This window comes from Mobula birostris, chromosome 8, assembly GCF_030028105.1.
Source record: "Mobula birostris isolate sMobBir1 chromosome 8, sMobBir1.hap1, whole genome shotgun sequence".
In the NCBI taxonomy this organism is placed as follows: Eukaryota; Metazoa; Chordata; class Chondrichthyes; order Myliobatiformes; family Myliobatidae; genus Mobula; species Mobula birostris.
The window spans coordinates 16,659,290-16,675,697 of record NC_092377.1 but is presented as its reverse complement, the minus strand read 5'-3'; the positions used below and the strand labels follow the sequence as shown (position 1 = coordinate 16,675,697).

Here is a 16,408-nt window from a genome sequence, read left to right as displayed (position 1 = left end):
AGAAAGCAGGCAAGAGCGCGAGAGAGAAAGCAAGTGAGAGAGTGAGGGAGAAAGCAAGCGAGAGAGCGAGGGAGAAAGCAAGCGAGAGCACAAGAGAGAAAGCAAGCGAGAGCGAACGCGAGAGAGAGAGAGAGAGAGAGAGAGAGAGAGAGAGAGAGAGTGAGAGAGAGTGAGAGAGAGTGCGCGAGTGACCACGAGAGAGAGCGAGCGAGAGTGCGCCATGGCAGAGTGTTCCAAAAAAAAAGAAAATATAAAGTGCACCCCTGCCTAACAGGGGTCAAAAATAATGATAGTGTTGCTCACTGCACTGTTTGCAACAGTGACTTTTCTATTGCCCATGGTGGGTTAAGACTGTAAAAGACATGTTGAGGTGAGTTTAACAGGTGTCATTCGTTCATTAGCATAGCTAACATTATTTAAACTGGCTGGCTAGCTGCTAAGGAGCTACTCTATTGCAGACATCCCACCTCTCCCAGAAGTCTCCTGCAAATTGATGGTACTACCTCCCTGAAATCAGTTTTTGCAGGGTGGGATGTCTGGGTGTTACCATGCTTCCTGCAAAGTGGGAGAGCAAACTAATTTTAAATTGCAGAGCAAGAGAGAGATGGATAGGACAAAAGTAATATTTATGGTAAGGTGGTGGCAATGATTGCCAAGGTGATTTTGCCTTTTATGGAGCAGTCCAGATGATTCATTAATGAGGGTGGTGAGAGAAAGAAAACAATGAGTTACATAAAGCTGTGAGATGCAGGCCAGAGCTGTTGCTGAGACTAGAAACCAAAACCAAAATGTCAGGAAGTGTATGGTCATGCATTTTGGTAGAAGAAGTGAAAGGATTGACTATTTTCTAAAGGGAGAGAAAATACAAAAAACACAAAAAACTGAGATGCAAAGGGACTTGAGAGTCCTTGTGCAGGAGTCCCTGAAGGTTCATTTTCAGGTTGAGTCTATGGTGAGGAAGGTAAATGCAATGTTAACATTCATTTCAAGAGGATTATAATATAAAAGCAAGGATGTATGTGGAAACCTTATAAGGCATCATCGAGGCCTCACTTGGAGTATTGAGTTCAGATTTGGGCCCCTTATCTTGGAAAGGATGTACTGAAACTGGAGAGGGTTCAAAGGATGTTCACGAAAATGATTCCAGGATTGAATGGCTTGTCATATGAAGAGCATCTGACGACTCTGGGCATGTATTCACTAGAATTCAGAAAAATGAGGGTAGACCTGATTGAAACCTATCGAATAGTGAAAGGCCTTGATAACGTAGATGTGGAGAAGATGTTTCCTATAGTGGGACAGTCTCAGAGCAGAGGACACAGCCTTAGAACTTTGGGGGGGGGGGGTGTCCTTTTAGAACGGAGATGAGGAGTAACTTCTTTAGCCAGTGGGTGGTGAATCTGTGGAACTTGTTGCCACAGGCAGCTGTGGTAGCCATGTCTGTATGTATATTTAAGGCAGAAGTTGATAAAGATTCGTAATTGGTCAGAGCATGAAGGGATGTAGGGAGAAGGCAGGAGAATGGGGCAGAGGGGAAAATTGGATCAGCCATGACGAAATGGCAGAGCAGGCGTGATGGGCCAAATGCTTAATTCTGCGACCATATCATGTGGTCAAAAATGGTCTGATTCAGTGTCAAATTGTTGCCACAGCAAGGGAAGCAGTCAGGCAAGAAAATAGCATTGATCTTCTCAATCCTTATAGAGAAAATAAAGTTATTGCCCAACAAATGCAGGCTCTCAAGAGGCAGTGATGTTGAGCTAGAAGCAAGAAGCATAGTGTTTTTGGATGACAATGCTGACAGTCAGCATACAGAAAAGAAATGAATCAAAAGTAATCTTGGGATGCCAGCAAGTTCGTCATGGAAATGGCAAAGCACACCATTGTTGATGATTCTCTGGCTACTGCTGGACAGACAAGGATGATATCAAGTGTATCCAGCCGGACCAATAAAAAAGGAGATTGATATGGTCAACCAGACTCTAGACAGAATGGGAAGAACAATGAAGGAAATCATGTAGGATGTCAGCTGCTGGCAGTTTTGTATGGATAAACAGTGTTTGCTTTTAACAGCTAACCTGAAATAAAATCAAGATGTTTTGATAAAGTAGAACTGGGTAGGAATCCAGAAGTAGATGAACACTTCCAATTGTGATGCTAACAATTTACAGTATTGTGCAGAAGTATTAGGCACACATATATGGCTAGATTGCCTAAGAATTTTGCACAGTACTGTATTTGACAAGATGGAGTGCAGAGCAAGTTTATAAAATCTGGTGGGAGCAACTGATGTTGGGAATGAAGAGGGTGGAATGCTGTGTGTGTAGGACAGATGGCAGAGAAGGAGTACCAGGGCCAAGGTTGGTAAACCCAGCCCTGAGACACCAGGCAAGGTCATTTGGTCCCAAACAATTGGTTTATTGATCATTACAGGATGTCTCCATGGGGGTTCCTGCTCTGTTCCCTCTCCCTTCCCCTTTTCCCAACCATGATTCCCCTCTCCCTGCCCCCCCCCCACCACTCTCACAATAGACACCCATATCAGGTTTACCATCACTCACTTGTGAATTTTGTTTTTTGTGACAGCAGTACAGCACAATACATAAAATTACTGCAATACTGTGCAAACGTTTTAGCTATCTATCTGTGCCTAAGACTTGTGCATAGTACTGTAATATCAATTAAATTTGGCGTCAAATACAAGCAAAGTAAATATAAGTCAAATACAAGTAAATACAAGGAACGAGGCACAAATGCGCAGGCGCATGGACATCAGCAAGTTAGACAAGCGGGAAGAATTTAAAAGGAGAGTATTTTTTCCTCAGCAGTTTGATTGAGGCACGACTGTGCAGTACGTGGATGTCACTGAGTTAGACCGGCGGGAAGAATTTTAAAAGAAGACAGCTTTATACAGTGGGCACTGAGTAGGGGAAGTCAGAGTTGGAGGGCTTTGGCTCAACGGGACTAGGTGAGGTAAGTTACCTGTGAAGAATAGGAATAGGAAGAATGTCTGCAAGGCCAGTGTTCTGTACTGGGTGTCAGATGTGTGAAGTCTGGGAGACTCCCAGCCTCCCGGACAGCCACATTTGCACCATGTGCATCGAGCTGCAGCTCCTTAAGGACCAGGTTAAGCAGATGCAGCTTGATGACCTTTGTCTGGTCAGGGAAAGTGAGGTGGTGATACAGAGGAGCTATAAACAAGTAGTCACACTGGGGCCTCGGGAGACAGATAAGTGGGTAACTGTCAGGAGAGGAAAGGGCAAGAGTCAGATACTAGAGAACACCCCTGTGGCTGTCCCCCTTAACATGTTGGGGGGGGGGACCTACCTGGAGGAAGCAAAAGTGGCCGCATCTCTGGCACTGAGTCTGGCCCTGTGCCTCAGAAGGGTAGGGAAAGGAAGAAGATGGCAGCAGTGATAGGGAACTCTGTAGTTAGGGGGTCAGACAGGCGATTCTGTGAACGCAGGAAATAAACATGGATGGTAGTTTGCTTCCCAGGTGCCAAGTTCCGGGATGTATCTGATCGCATCCACGATATCCTGAAGTGGGAAGGTGAACAGCCAGGTCATGGTACATACTGGTACCAACAACATAGGTAGGAAAAGGGAGGAGGTCCTGAAAACAGACTACAGGGAATTAGGAAAGTAGCTGAGAAGCAGGACCACAAGGGTAGTACACTCGGGATTATTGCCTGTGCCACGCGACATAGGAATAAAGTGGGGTGGAGGATAAATGTATGACTGAGAGATTGCAGCGGGGGCAAGGATTCAGATTTCTGGATCATTTGGGATCTCTTTTAGGGCACAATAAGGATGGGTTGCACATAAATCCGAGGGGGACAAATATCCTGGCAGGGAGGTTTGCTAAGGCTATTGGGGAGAGTTTAAACTAGAATTGCTGGGGGGGGGGGGGGGGAACCGAACTGAAGACACGGAGGAAGGGGCGGTTGGCTCACAAATAGATAAAGCTTGTAGGCAGTTTGAGAGGGAGGATAAGCAGGTGACAGAGATAGGATGAGCTCAGATTGATGGTTTGAGATGTGTCTATTTTAATGCAAGGAGCATCACGAACAAAGCGGATGAGTTTAGAGCGTGGATCAGTACTTGGAGCTATGATGTTGTGGCTCTTACAGACTTGGCTGGCACAGGGGCAGGAATGGCTACTTAAGAGTGCCAAGTTTCAGATGTTTCAGAAAGGACAGAGGGGGTGGCAAAGGAGGTGGGGGTGTGACACTGTTGATCAGAGATAGTGTCATGGCTGCAGAAAAGGAGGAAGTCATGGAGGGATTGTCTACTCTGTCTCTGGGTGGAAGTTAGAAACAGGAAGGGGTCAATAACTTGGGCTACGTCCACACTAGACCAGATAAATCCATAACTGAAGCTTTCTCTCTTCGTTTTGACTCTCTATCCACATTGAAACAGCGTTTTCCTCCCCCGAAAACAGAGCTTTTCAGAAACACTCTCCAGAGTGAATAAATCTGAAAATGCCTAATATACGGCGTACTGTGTATGGGGTAACCGGCTATTTTTAAAACAGCTATCATGACGTGCTGGAACAAACGGTGGCGGCAGCGTGGCATTTCATTGTTTTCTTGAACGCAACCTCCAACACCACAGCAATATCTGACAATAGATGTGTAACATCCTAATGTAACATTGTATGGAAATACAAGATAACACTCATGCAGACATGTTTTATACATTTAACAAGGTGCTTCCTTAATGTATTGCTTGTGCAAACATTCAATAGATGCAATTGTCACTTTTGCCCAGTAACTTGTTTTATTGCACATGTTAAATACAGCAAAATAATACACAAAGACATGGCAAAAGTAAAGGCAAACAAATGAGGTAACAGCAAATTTCACTTTTGCCCAGTAACAAGCCTTATTGCAGTCCTGACGAAGGGTCTCGGCCTGAAACGTCGATGCACCTCTTCCTAGAGATGCTGCCTGGCCTGCTGCGTTCACCAGCAACTTTTATGTGTGTTGCTTTATTGCATTTAGTTGCAGCTGTCGTCCCTGTCATCAGTAAAGAGACTATGGCTGTAGGAAATGTTTCTTGACAAAGGTGCACCAAGTCTTTTGTTTGGCAATTTCCTTTTAAGTTTTTCTAGTCTGTAACTGAACAAACACGCACCAAGTATACCGTTTCCTCTTCGCTTGTTTTCTGTGTGTCCTGCGCATGCCCAGTAGGAGGAGATCCGCCCAAATATCCGTTTTAATGTGGACAGAGGTATTTTCTTTCTTCTTTTTTTTTGGCGTGTGCCTGCATGCGTGCGAGTCTGTGCGTGTGCGTCTGTGCATGTGCGTCTGCGTGTGCATCCGTCCGTGATAATGTCTTTTTCATGGCTTTCTTTTTTACAAGGCGCGGAACGAGAGATAAAGAGACTGTGTGGCGCACCACTCCTCACACAGACATTTTCGCAGTATTTTCCCTTATTTTACGAGGTCGAGCTGCGATCTCGACACTCAACCCGGCACGGGTGGAAGGTGTACTCGGGAGCGGACCCGACTGTTTTCGAACCCAGGAACCCCCACTCCCAGGTCCGGCGCTAATGTCATTGCGCCACCAGCCGGCCCGGACAGAGGTATTTTCAAAAACGCCTAGTGTGGACGCCCGTCGTTTTTACGCGAAACCGGCATTTTCAAAATTATCCGGTCTAGTATGGATGTAGCCTTGCTGGGTGTTTTTATAGACCAACCAATAGTAGCAGCATCAGAGGAGCAAATAGAGACACAGATTCTGGAACGATGCAATAATAACAGGGTTCTCATGATGGGAGATTCTAATTTCCCCAATATTGATTGGCATCTCCTTAGAGCAAGGGGTTTAGAAGGGGTGGAGTTTGTTAGGTCTGTTCAGAAGGGTTTCCTGACACAATATGTAGATAAGCCTACAAGAGGAGAGGCTGTACGACATCTAGTATTGGGAAGTAAACCTGGTCAGGTGTTAGGTCTCTCAGTGGGACAGCATTTTAGCGATAATGATCACAACTCTATCTCCTTTACCATAGCATTGGAGAGGGATAGGAGCAGACAACTTAGGAAGACGTTTAACTGGGGGAAGGGGAAATATGAAGCTATCAAGCAGGAACTTGGAAGCATAAATTAGGAGCAGATGTTCTCAGGTAAATGTATGGCAGAAACATGGCAAATGTTCAGGGGATATTTGCGTGGCGTTCTGCATAGGTATGTTCCAATGAGACAGGGAAAGGATGGTAGGGTTTAGGAACCGTAGTATACAAAAGCTGTTGAAAACCTAGTCAAGAAGAAAGGAAAAGAAAGGAAAGGTTAAAAAACCAGGTAAGATAGAGACCTACAAAATTATAAGGCTAGCAGAAAGGAGCTTTAAGAATGAAGAGAGCCAGAAGGGACCATGTGAAGGCCTTGGCATGCAGGAATAAAGAAAACCCCAAGGCATTCTACAAGTATGTGAAGAGCAAGAGGATAAGGTGTGAGAGAATAGAATCAATCAAGTGTGACAATGGAGAAGTCTGTATTGAACTGGAGGAAGTAGCGGAAGTACTTAATGAATACTTTACTTCAGTATTCACTATGGAAAAGGACCTTGGCGATTGTAGGGATGACTTACAGTGGACTGAAAAACTTGAGCATATAGACATTAAGAAAGAGGATGTGCTGGAGCTTTTGGAAAGCATCAAGTTGGATAAGTCATCGGATTGGATGAAATATATGCCAGGCTACTGTGGGAGGCGAGGGAGCAGATTGCTGAGCCTCTGGCAATGATCTTTGCATCATCAGTGGGGACAGGAGAGGTTCTGAAGGATTGGAGGGTTGTAGATGTTGTTCCCTTATTCAAGAAAGGGAGTAGAGATAGCCCAGGAAATGATAGACCAGCGAGCCTTACTTCAGTGGTTGGTAAGTTGATGGAGAAGATCTTGAGAGGGAGGATTTATGAACGTTTGGAGAGGCATAATATGATTAGGAATAGTCAGCATGGCTTTGTCAAAGGCAATTCATGCCTTACAAGCCTGAGTGAGCTTTTTGAGGATGTGACTCAACACATTGATGAAGGTAGAGCAGTAGATGTAATGTATATGTATTTCAGCATGGCATTTGCTAAGGTACCCCATGCAAGCCTTATTGAGAAAGTAAGGAGGCATGGGATCCAAGGGGACCTTGCTTTGTGGATCCAGAATTAGCTTGCCACAGAAGGCAAAGAGTGGTTGTAAATGGGTCAATTTCTGCATGGAGGTCGGTGACCAGCGGTGTCCCTCAGGGATCTGTTCTGGGACGCCCCCTTTTTGTGATTTTTATAAAAGACCTGGATGAGAAAGTGGAGGAATGGGTTAGTAAATTTGCTGATGACACAAAGGTTGGGGGTGTTGTGGATAATGTGGAGGGCAGTCTATAGGATGCAAAACTGGGCTGAGAAGTGGCAGATGGAGTTCAACCCAGGTAAGTGGTTCATTTTGGTAGGTCAAATATGATGGCAGAATGTACTATTAATGGTAAGACTACTGGCGGTGTGGAGGATCAGAGGGATCTTGGGGTCTGAGTCCACAGGACACTCAAAGTTGCTGTGCAGGTTGACTGTGTAGTTAAGGCGGCATACAGTGTATCGGCCTTCATCAACCTTGGGATTGAGTTCAAGAGCCGAGAGGTAATGTTACCTCTGGATGAGCCAGGAAGTATGTTACCTGCTGAAGGCTAGATCTGTGGCATTCAAGTCTGGCAATCCAGGCCTGTACCAGAAAACGAGGTATGATTTGCAGAGGGCTATTTCAAGGGCAAAGAGACAATTTCAATCGATGTTGGAAGCAACATCAGATGCCTGGCATCTCTGTTGGGGTCCGCAAGACATTACTTCCAACAAAGTGAAACCCAATAGCATGAATGGCAGTGATGCTTCACTACCAGGTGAACTCAATACCTTCTATGCACGCTCTGAATGGGAAAACACAACTACAGCTGTGAAGATCCCTGCTGCACCTGATAACCCTGTGATCTCCATCTCAGAGGCCGATGTTAGGCTGTCTTTAAAGAAAGTGAACCCTCGCAAGGCGGAAGGTCCCCATGGAATACCTGGTATGGTTCTGAAAACCTGTGCCAACCAACTAGCAGGAATATTCAGGACATTTTCAACCTCTCACTGCAATGGGTAGAAGTTCCCACTTGCTTCAAAAAGGCAACAATTATACCAGTACCTAAGCAGAATAATGTGGGCTGCTTTCACAACTATAACCCAGTAGCACTCACATCAACAGTGACGAAATGTTTTGAGAGGTTGGTCATGACTGGACTGAATGCCTGCCTCAGCGAGGACATGGGCCCACTGCAATTTGCCTATTGCCACAATAGGTCAATGGCAGATGCAATCTCAATGGCTCTCCACATGGCTTTAGGCCACCTGAACAACAACACACCTATGTCAGGATACTGAATCTCAGGTGGTGATGAGAGGGCATACAGGAGTGAGATATGCCAACTAGAGGAGTGGTGCCACAGCAGCAACCTGGCACTGAATGTCAAACAAAAGAGCTGATTGTGGACTTCTGGAAGGGTTAGACGAAGAAACACATACCAATCCTCATAGAGAGATCAGAAGTGGAGAGAGTGAGCAGCTTCAAGTTCCTGGGTGTCAAGATCTCTGAGGATCTAACCTGGTCTCAACATATCGATGCAGTTATAAAGAAGGCAACCGGAGTTTCAAGAGATTTGGCATGTCAACAAATACACTCAAACTTCTATAGTTGTACCGTGGAGAATATTCTGACAGGCAGCATCAATGTCTGGTATGGAGGGGCTACTGTATGGGGGGGGGGGCCAAAAGAAGCTGCAGAAGGCTGTAAATCTCATCAGCTCCATCTTGGGTACTAGCCTACAAAGTACCCAGGCCATCTTTACGGAGCGGTGACTCAGAAAGGCAGCGTCCATTATTAAGGACCTCCAACACCCAGAGCATGCCCTTTTCTCACTGTTACCATCAGGTAGGAGGTACAGAAGCCTGAAGGCACACACTCAGCGATTCAGGAACAGCTACTTCCCCTCTGTCATCCGATTCCTAAATGGACATTGAATCTCTGGACACTCATTTTTAAAAAAATATATACAGTATTTCTGTTTTTGCAAATTTTTAAAAAGTATATGCAATATCCATAATTGATTTACTTGTTTATTTATTATTATTTTATTTATTATTTTTTCTCTCTGCTAAATTATGTATTGCATTGGACTGCTGCTGCTAATTTAACAAATTTCATGTCACATGCCAGTGATAATAAACCTGATTCTGATAAGCCAGGGACCACTGTGACCGAACAAGAATGCTCAGCAACTGATGTTCAAGCAATTGGCTCATATAAAATTAAAGCTTTGGGAATTAAAGGCAGTAGCAGCATGGAAGCAACAATGGTTAATGGACAGAACTAAAGGAATATTAGCTGGGATTAAAAGGAAATAGTCACTGCTGTTTTTCATATATAGTAAGAACTTCATTTTGTATCATTTTCATGAACTGCAGGTGACATTAAAAGCTACATGGCTAGCATCAGCTAGAGAGAGCTAACAACTACTCAAATAGTAATAGGTCAAGGATAGTAATACATAAGGCAGGCTGATGAACTGGGCTGACAGATTACAGATGAAATTTAATGCAGTAAAATATGTAGGGAGACATTTTGATAGAAATATCAAGAATATTCAATACAAATCATGTAGAACATACTTAAAAATTGGTGCAACATCAAAGAACTGGGGGGTGTTTCATCAAAAAAATTTAAAGGTGGAGGACAGGTTAATAAAGCTGTTAACAAACTATATGGCTTTATGGGTATTATAAACAGAGAAACAATTTTAAAAGCTAAGATAGATGTTTGAAATCTGCATTAAAAACTGTGACAGCCTGTCTGGAAAAATGTGTTCAAGATCTGTAGAAAGGATGTGAAGGCCTTTGAGACGATGAACACTAGATTTACAAGAATATTTTAGGGAGTGCAAAATTCCTTTTTGGTGGAAAGAAAGCAAAAAAATGGAGTTCTACGAGATAAAAATGCTGAAGTCTCAAATGAGTGTGCACAAGTTTAAAAAGATATTTTAACATTATTACTAAAACTAAACCCTTTGAATAAGCTACAGAAAATCTGCAGATGCTGCAAATCTAAGCAACACACACAAAGTGCTGAAGGAGCACAGCAGGCCATGCAGCCTCTATGGAAAAGAGTAAAGTCAAGGTTTTGGGCCGAAACCCTTCATCAGGAGTAGGTCTTTTCCATAGATGCTGGCTGGCCTACTGAGTTCCTCCAGTATTTTGTGTGTGTTGCTTGCATTTCCAGCTTCTGCAGACTCGCTTGTGTTTGGGGTATATCTGTTTATATACACATTTATCCATCCTGAATGCTTTGAAGCATCCAACTCTTTCCATGCTGTTATAATCATTTTTATTGAGGAAGGGCAGCAAATAATACTCCCCTTTCCACTTCTAATCAATTAGTAATTAGTCTCAATGAGAAGTTGTTAAAGGAGCAGCTTATCTGATCCCCAGCGTATTGTTGATGAAAGTTAAGTCTGAGTTGCTTTTTTTGTCATATGGATAAGTCTATGTATAGACAGTTGAAAAAAACAACTTACTGTCAGCATCAGGCACACAAGGAAAATTGAAAATAAAATAAGTAAAAAAGGAATTGTTCGGGGTTATGCAGTTGTTGCTGGAGTATACTACCTAAACAGGGATCTTGATGAACGATCGAGTGAGTTCAGAAGGCAATAGCAGGGTTACATTTTGGATGTGCAGGTGAATAGATACAGGAATTCAGTTGTACAAAAAAAAGCTACAAGAGAATTGAATTTCATTAGAAGTAAAGAATTTGGCATAGTAAAGAAAAAACAGATGGAAAACAAATTATGATACAGATAATAAAAACTAGAAAGGAAATCTGCATTTGAAGCATATAACACAAAAGTTACTTGAAATAGAAATTGAAGATAAAAACATCATATACATCTTAACAGTTTATTGGAAAAATAAGTTGGAAACAAAGCAGTCAACAAGCCATGGAAAAAAACTTTTAATAGCCAAAGTAGATAATGGAAAGACAAAAACAGAAAGGAAATAGCAACACCAGAAAAATGAGAAAACGGCTGCTGGAATTAAACTATCTGCAACTGACTGAGGGAGATCAAAGCTGGAGTTGATCATATTATCCACTCAGCCAATCGTAACAAAATTAATTCTACTAGAGCATCGACTTTTAGATTTGGCTAGATCAGTACAAATGAAGAGTGACAGAAATATAACGTAGCATTTTTCTTTGAGATTTTATTACAGATTGAGAACAATGGTGCAATGTTATATTTGACAATGCCCTGCACTACCAAGATGTGATGTAGAAAACAGAAATGATTTCAACAAATAAAAAGAACTGGGTACTGAATGGATCATAGCCAATCTTTTTTTAAATCCCATTTCTAATCCATTGTCTAATTGGATTTTATTGCCAACCTATAAGGGATTATTCCAAAATATATAATAATATAACTGAAAATTTAATTGATCTTAGACTACCTGAAATTCATAAGTATGGTCCAAAATATTTTTCAACTATGGGTTCACTTGAGATGTTATTTTTCAGTCGCTAGTTCCACTTCTAATTTCACTTCCAATGCTTCTCTCCTTTCTGGAAAGACCTTTGCTTCCAAATCCACAGTATCTCTCCTAACTTTGTAGTATACAGCATAAGCTGTAAAGCTGTCTTTAAAGAGGCTGAACCCTCACAAGGTGGAAAGCCCCAGAGTACCTGGTAAGGCTCTGAAAACTTATGCCAACCAACTGGCAGGAGTATTCTAGGACATTTTCAACCTCTCACTGCTAAGGGCGGAAGTTCCCACTCGCTTCAAAAAGACAACAATTAGACCAGTGCCTAAGAAGAGTAAATGAGCTGCCTTAATGACTATTGCCGAGAAGCACTCACATCTACAATGATGAAATGCTTCAAGAGGTTGGTCATGACTAGACTGAACTCCTGCCTCAGCAAGGACCTGGACCCACTACAATTTGCCAATTGCCACAATAGGTCAATGGCAGATGCAATCTCAATGGCTCTTCACACGGCCTTAGACCATCTGAACAATGCAAACACCTATGTCAGGATGCTGTTCATTGACTACAGTTCAACATTTAACACCATCATTCCCACAATCCTGATTGACAAGTTACAGAACCTGGGCTCCGGTACCTCCCTCTGCAATCGGATCCTCAACTTCCTAACCAGAAGACCACAATCTGTGCGGATTGGTGATAACATCTCCTCCTTGCTGAGGATCAACACTGTGCACTTCAGAGGTGTGTGCTTAGCCCACTGCTCTATTCTCTCTATACCCATCTCTTTGTGGCTAGGCATAGCTCAAATACCATCTATAAATTTGCTGATGATACAACCATTGTTGGTAGAATCTCAGATAGAGACGAGAGGCATACAGGAGCAATATATACCAACGCGGAGTGGTGTCACAGCAACAACCTTGCACTCAACATCAGTAAGATGAAAGAGCTGATTGTGGATTTCCGGAAGTGTAAGACGAAGGAACACGTACCAATCCTTATAGGGTGATCAGAAGTGGAGAGAATGAGCAGTTTCAAGTTCCTGGGTGTCAAGATCTCTGAGGACCTAACCTGGTCCCAACATATCGATGCAGCAATAAAAAAAAGAAGAGAGCGACTATACTTCATTAGGAGTTTGAAGAGATTTGATATGTCAAGAAATCAAAATCCTCTGCAGATGTATCATGAAGAGCATTCTGACAGGCTGCATCACTGTCTGGTGGGGGGGGTGGGGGGTGCTACTGCACAGGACCAAAAGAAGCTGCAGAGGGTCATAAATTTAGTCAGCTCCATCTTGGGTAGTAGCCTACAAAATACCCAGGACATCTTCAAGGAGCGGTGTCGCAGAAAGGCAGGGCCCATTATTAAGGACACCCAGCACCCAGGGCACGCCCTTTTCCTAAATGGACATTGAACCCATGAACACTACCTCACTTTTTAAGTATATATTATTTCTGTTTTTGCATGATTTTTTAATCTATTCAATATACGTATACTTCAATTTATTTATTTTTCTTGTGTATTACGTATTGTTTTGAACTGCTGCTGCTGTTAAGTTAAGAAATTTCACAACACATGCCGGTGATAATAAACCTGATTTGAACCATACAAATACAAGTCAGAGATCGGAATTTTTTTTTAACGTGGTGATTGAGATATACATCTTATAAGCAGCAATAATTGATCTTACCACTCTGCGTTTAGGATGACTGAGAGAAGTGTCCATTTCATCCTCCCCTGTAATATCTAGATTAGGACTGGAGCTACAGTTCATTCGATCTTCCTCTTGCCTTTGAAGTCTATCTGCTACTGCTTGAATAGCTTCTGTCCATTCTTCCCTGTGTGTATAAAACAAAAGTTCCTTTGGATTAATGCAAACTCTTTGAAGACTTGTGTGCTTTCAACATTTAAACATAGAAACATAGAAAATAGGTGGAGTAGGCCATTCGGCCCTTCGAACCTGCACCGCCATTCAGTATGATCATGGCTGACCATCCAACTCAGAACCCTGTACCTGCCTTCTCTCCATACCCCCGATCCCTTTAGCCACAAGGGCCATATCCAACTCCCTCTTAAATATAGCCAATGAACTGGCCTCAACTGTTTCCTGTGGCAGAGAATTCCACAGATTCACCACTCTCTGTGTGAAGAAGTTTTCCCTCATCTCGGTCCTAAAACGCTTCCCCTTTATCCTCAAACTGTGACCCCTCGTTCTGGACTTCCCCAATATCGGGAACAATCTTCCTGCATCTAGCCTGTCCAATCCCTTTAGGATTTTATATGTTTCAATAAGATCCCCCCTCAATCTTCTAAATTCCAACGAGTATAAGCCTAGTCGATCCAGTCTTCCATCATATGAAAGTCCTGCCATCCCAGGAATCAATCTGGTGAAGCTTCTTTGTACTCCTTCTATGGCAAGAATGTCTTTCCTCAGATTAGGGGACCAAAACTGCACACAATACTCCAGGTGTGGTCTCACCAAGGCCTTGTACAACTGCAGTAGTACCTCCCTGCTCCTGTACTCGAATCCACTTGCTATGAATGCCAGCATACCATTCGCCTTTTTCACCGCCTGCTGTACCTGCATGCTCACTTTCAATGACTGGTGTATAATGACACCCAGGTCTCGTTGCACCTCCCCTTTTCCTAATTGGCCACCATTCAGATAATAATCTGTTTTCCTGTTTTTGCCACCAAAGTGGATAACCTCACATTTATCCACATTAAACTGCATCTGCCATGAACTTGCCCACTCACCTAATCTATCCAAGTCACCCTGCATCCTCTTAGCATCCTCCTCATAGCTAACACTGCTTCCCAGCTTCGTGTCATCCACAAACTTGGAGATGCTGCATTTAATTCCCTTGTCTAAGTCATTAATATATATTGTAAACAACTGGGGTCCCAACACTGAGCCTTGCAGTACCCCACTAGTCACTGCCTGCCATTCTGAAAAGGTCCCGTTTATTCCCATTCCTTGCTTCCTGTCTGCCAACCAATTCTCTATCCACATCAATCCCATACCCCCACAACCGTGTGCTTCAAGTTTGCACACTAATCTCCTGTGTGGGACCTTGTCAAAAGCCTTTTGAAAATCCAAATATTACCACATCCACTGGTTCTCCCCTATCCACTCTACTAGTTACATCCTTAAAAAATTCTATGAGATTCGTCAGACATGATTTTCCTTTCACAAATCCATGCTGACTTTGTCTGATGATTTCACCGCTTTCCAAATGTGCTGTTACCACATCTTTGATAACTGACTCTAGCATTTTCCCCACCACCGATGTTAGGCTAACCGGTCTATAATTCCCTGGTTTCTCTCTCCCTCCTGTTTTAAAAAGCGGGGTTACATTAGCCACTCTCCAATTCTCAGGAACTAGTCCAGAATCTAAAGAGTTTTGAAAAATTATCACTAATGCATCCACTATTTCTTGGGCTACTTCCTTAAGCACTCTGGGATGTAGACCATCTGGCCCTGGGGATTTATCTGCCTTTGATCCCTTCAATTTACCTAACACCACTTCCCTACTAACATGTATTTCCCTCAGTTCCTCCATCTCACTAGACCCTCTGTCCCCTACTATTTCCAGAAGATGATTTATGTCCTCCTTCGTGAAGACAGAACCAAAGTAGTTATTGAATTGGTCTGCCATGTGCTTGTTCTCCATGATCAATTCACCTGTTTCTGACTGTAAGGGACCAACATTTATGTAATACAGCCAGGATTTGGAGAGGAGAGGGTGGAGCCAGAACCTGAGGCAGAGGGCTCACAGGTGCCGAGGGGTCCCCGTGAGTGTGGTGCCCCGTGTGAGGGTCCGACAGGTAGGCCCAGGGTGTCACCTGGGGTGGCTGAACCGGAAGCGTCAGTAGAGGAGGTACAGAGGTCTCAGAGGAGTAGACACCGCCCCCCCCCCCCCCCGGAGAGGTTGACTTATACAGCGCCGGGAGAACAAGGTGTGATCTCTACAGCCCTGGGAAGTTATGTCACTGCTTTATGCACCTGGGTTGGGTTTTGTGTTTTGCAAGGAGCACTGGTGAACCCTGTTAATGTCATGAGGGCATGACTTTTAATTTGGTGAGGGGAGAGTGTACGGGGTCTCCTTTATTTGTATGTTAAATTTAAAATGGCTTCTTTGTTATGTTAATCTTTTAAATTGCTGCGTATGTGGATTAAAATGGCTTCTATGTTATGTTAAATGTTCAGAAAGTCTCTAGCTAGACATTTGCTTGGGTTAATACAGACAGCAGGTGCTATTAACCTATGGGTATTCATGTTATCATTTTTCGAGTGACAATGCTGTCTCATCTGACTGGGAACGGGGGTTTTTGGCGGGGAGTCAGAGGGGAGACGGAGAGGATGGCGAACGTGCGAAAAGGCTCCGGTCCATCACTCCGGGTGGTCCTGAGCCGCGAGTCGACAGGATCTGGGTGGTCATCAGGAATTTCTGAGCTTCAACTTGTGCACGAAGAACTTGGGCTTTGATAAGTCTGGCGCCTTATTTTTTCCCCATTACTTCCTTTTCTGTATCGAACTTATATTAATTTCATAGACTTAGTAATATCTATAAAGTGTACTTGGTAAAATGTACTGTGTGTGCTGGCTGATGATTGATGTTTGGGATTGATTCGGGTGGTACAGCAACCGACTCAGCGGAAAGCGTTCAGGCCAGTGCTGGCCGGGATTTCCCCTAGACATATACCAGCCAATGTGCTAAGCGTTACATTTGTCTTAACCAATCTTTTTCTTTTCACATATCTATAAAGCTTTTACAGTCAGTTTTTATGTTCCCTGCCAGTTTTCTCTCATAATCTTTTTTCCCTTTCCTAATTAAGCCCTTTGC

At 43.3% G+C, this 16,408-nt stretch overlaps 1 protein-coding gene across 4 annotated transcripts in view; it reads right to left on the bottom strand.

Annotated features, from left to right (window-relative positions):
• akt3a (v-akt murine thymoma viral oncogene homolog 3a) overlaps positions 1-16,408 on the bottom strand; it is a 484,690-nt gene that overhangs the window by 117,074 nt on the left and 351,208 nt on the right. For all 4 annotated transcript variants that reach the window (XM_072264837.1, XM_072264839.1, XM_072264838.1 and 1 more), the window contains one exon: positions 13,252-13,399. In XM_072264837.1, coding sequence (XP_072120938.1) covers positions 13,252-13,399 — 148 coding nt within the window. The remainder of the gene's footprint in view (positions 1-13,251; positions 13,400-16,408) is intronic.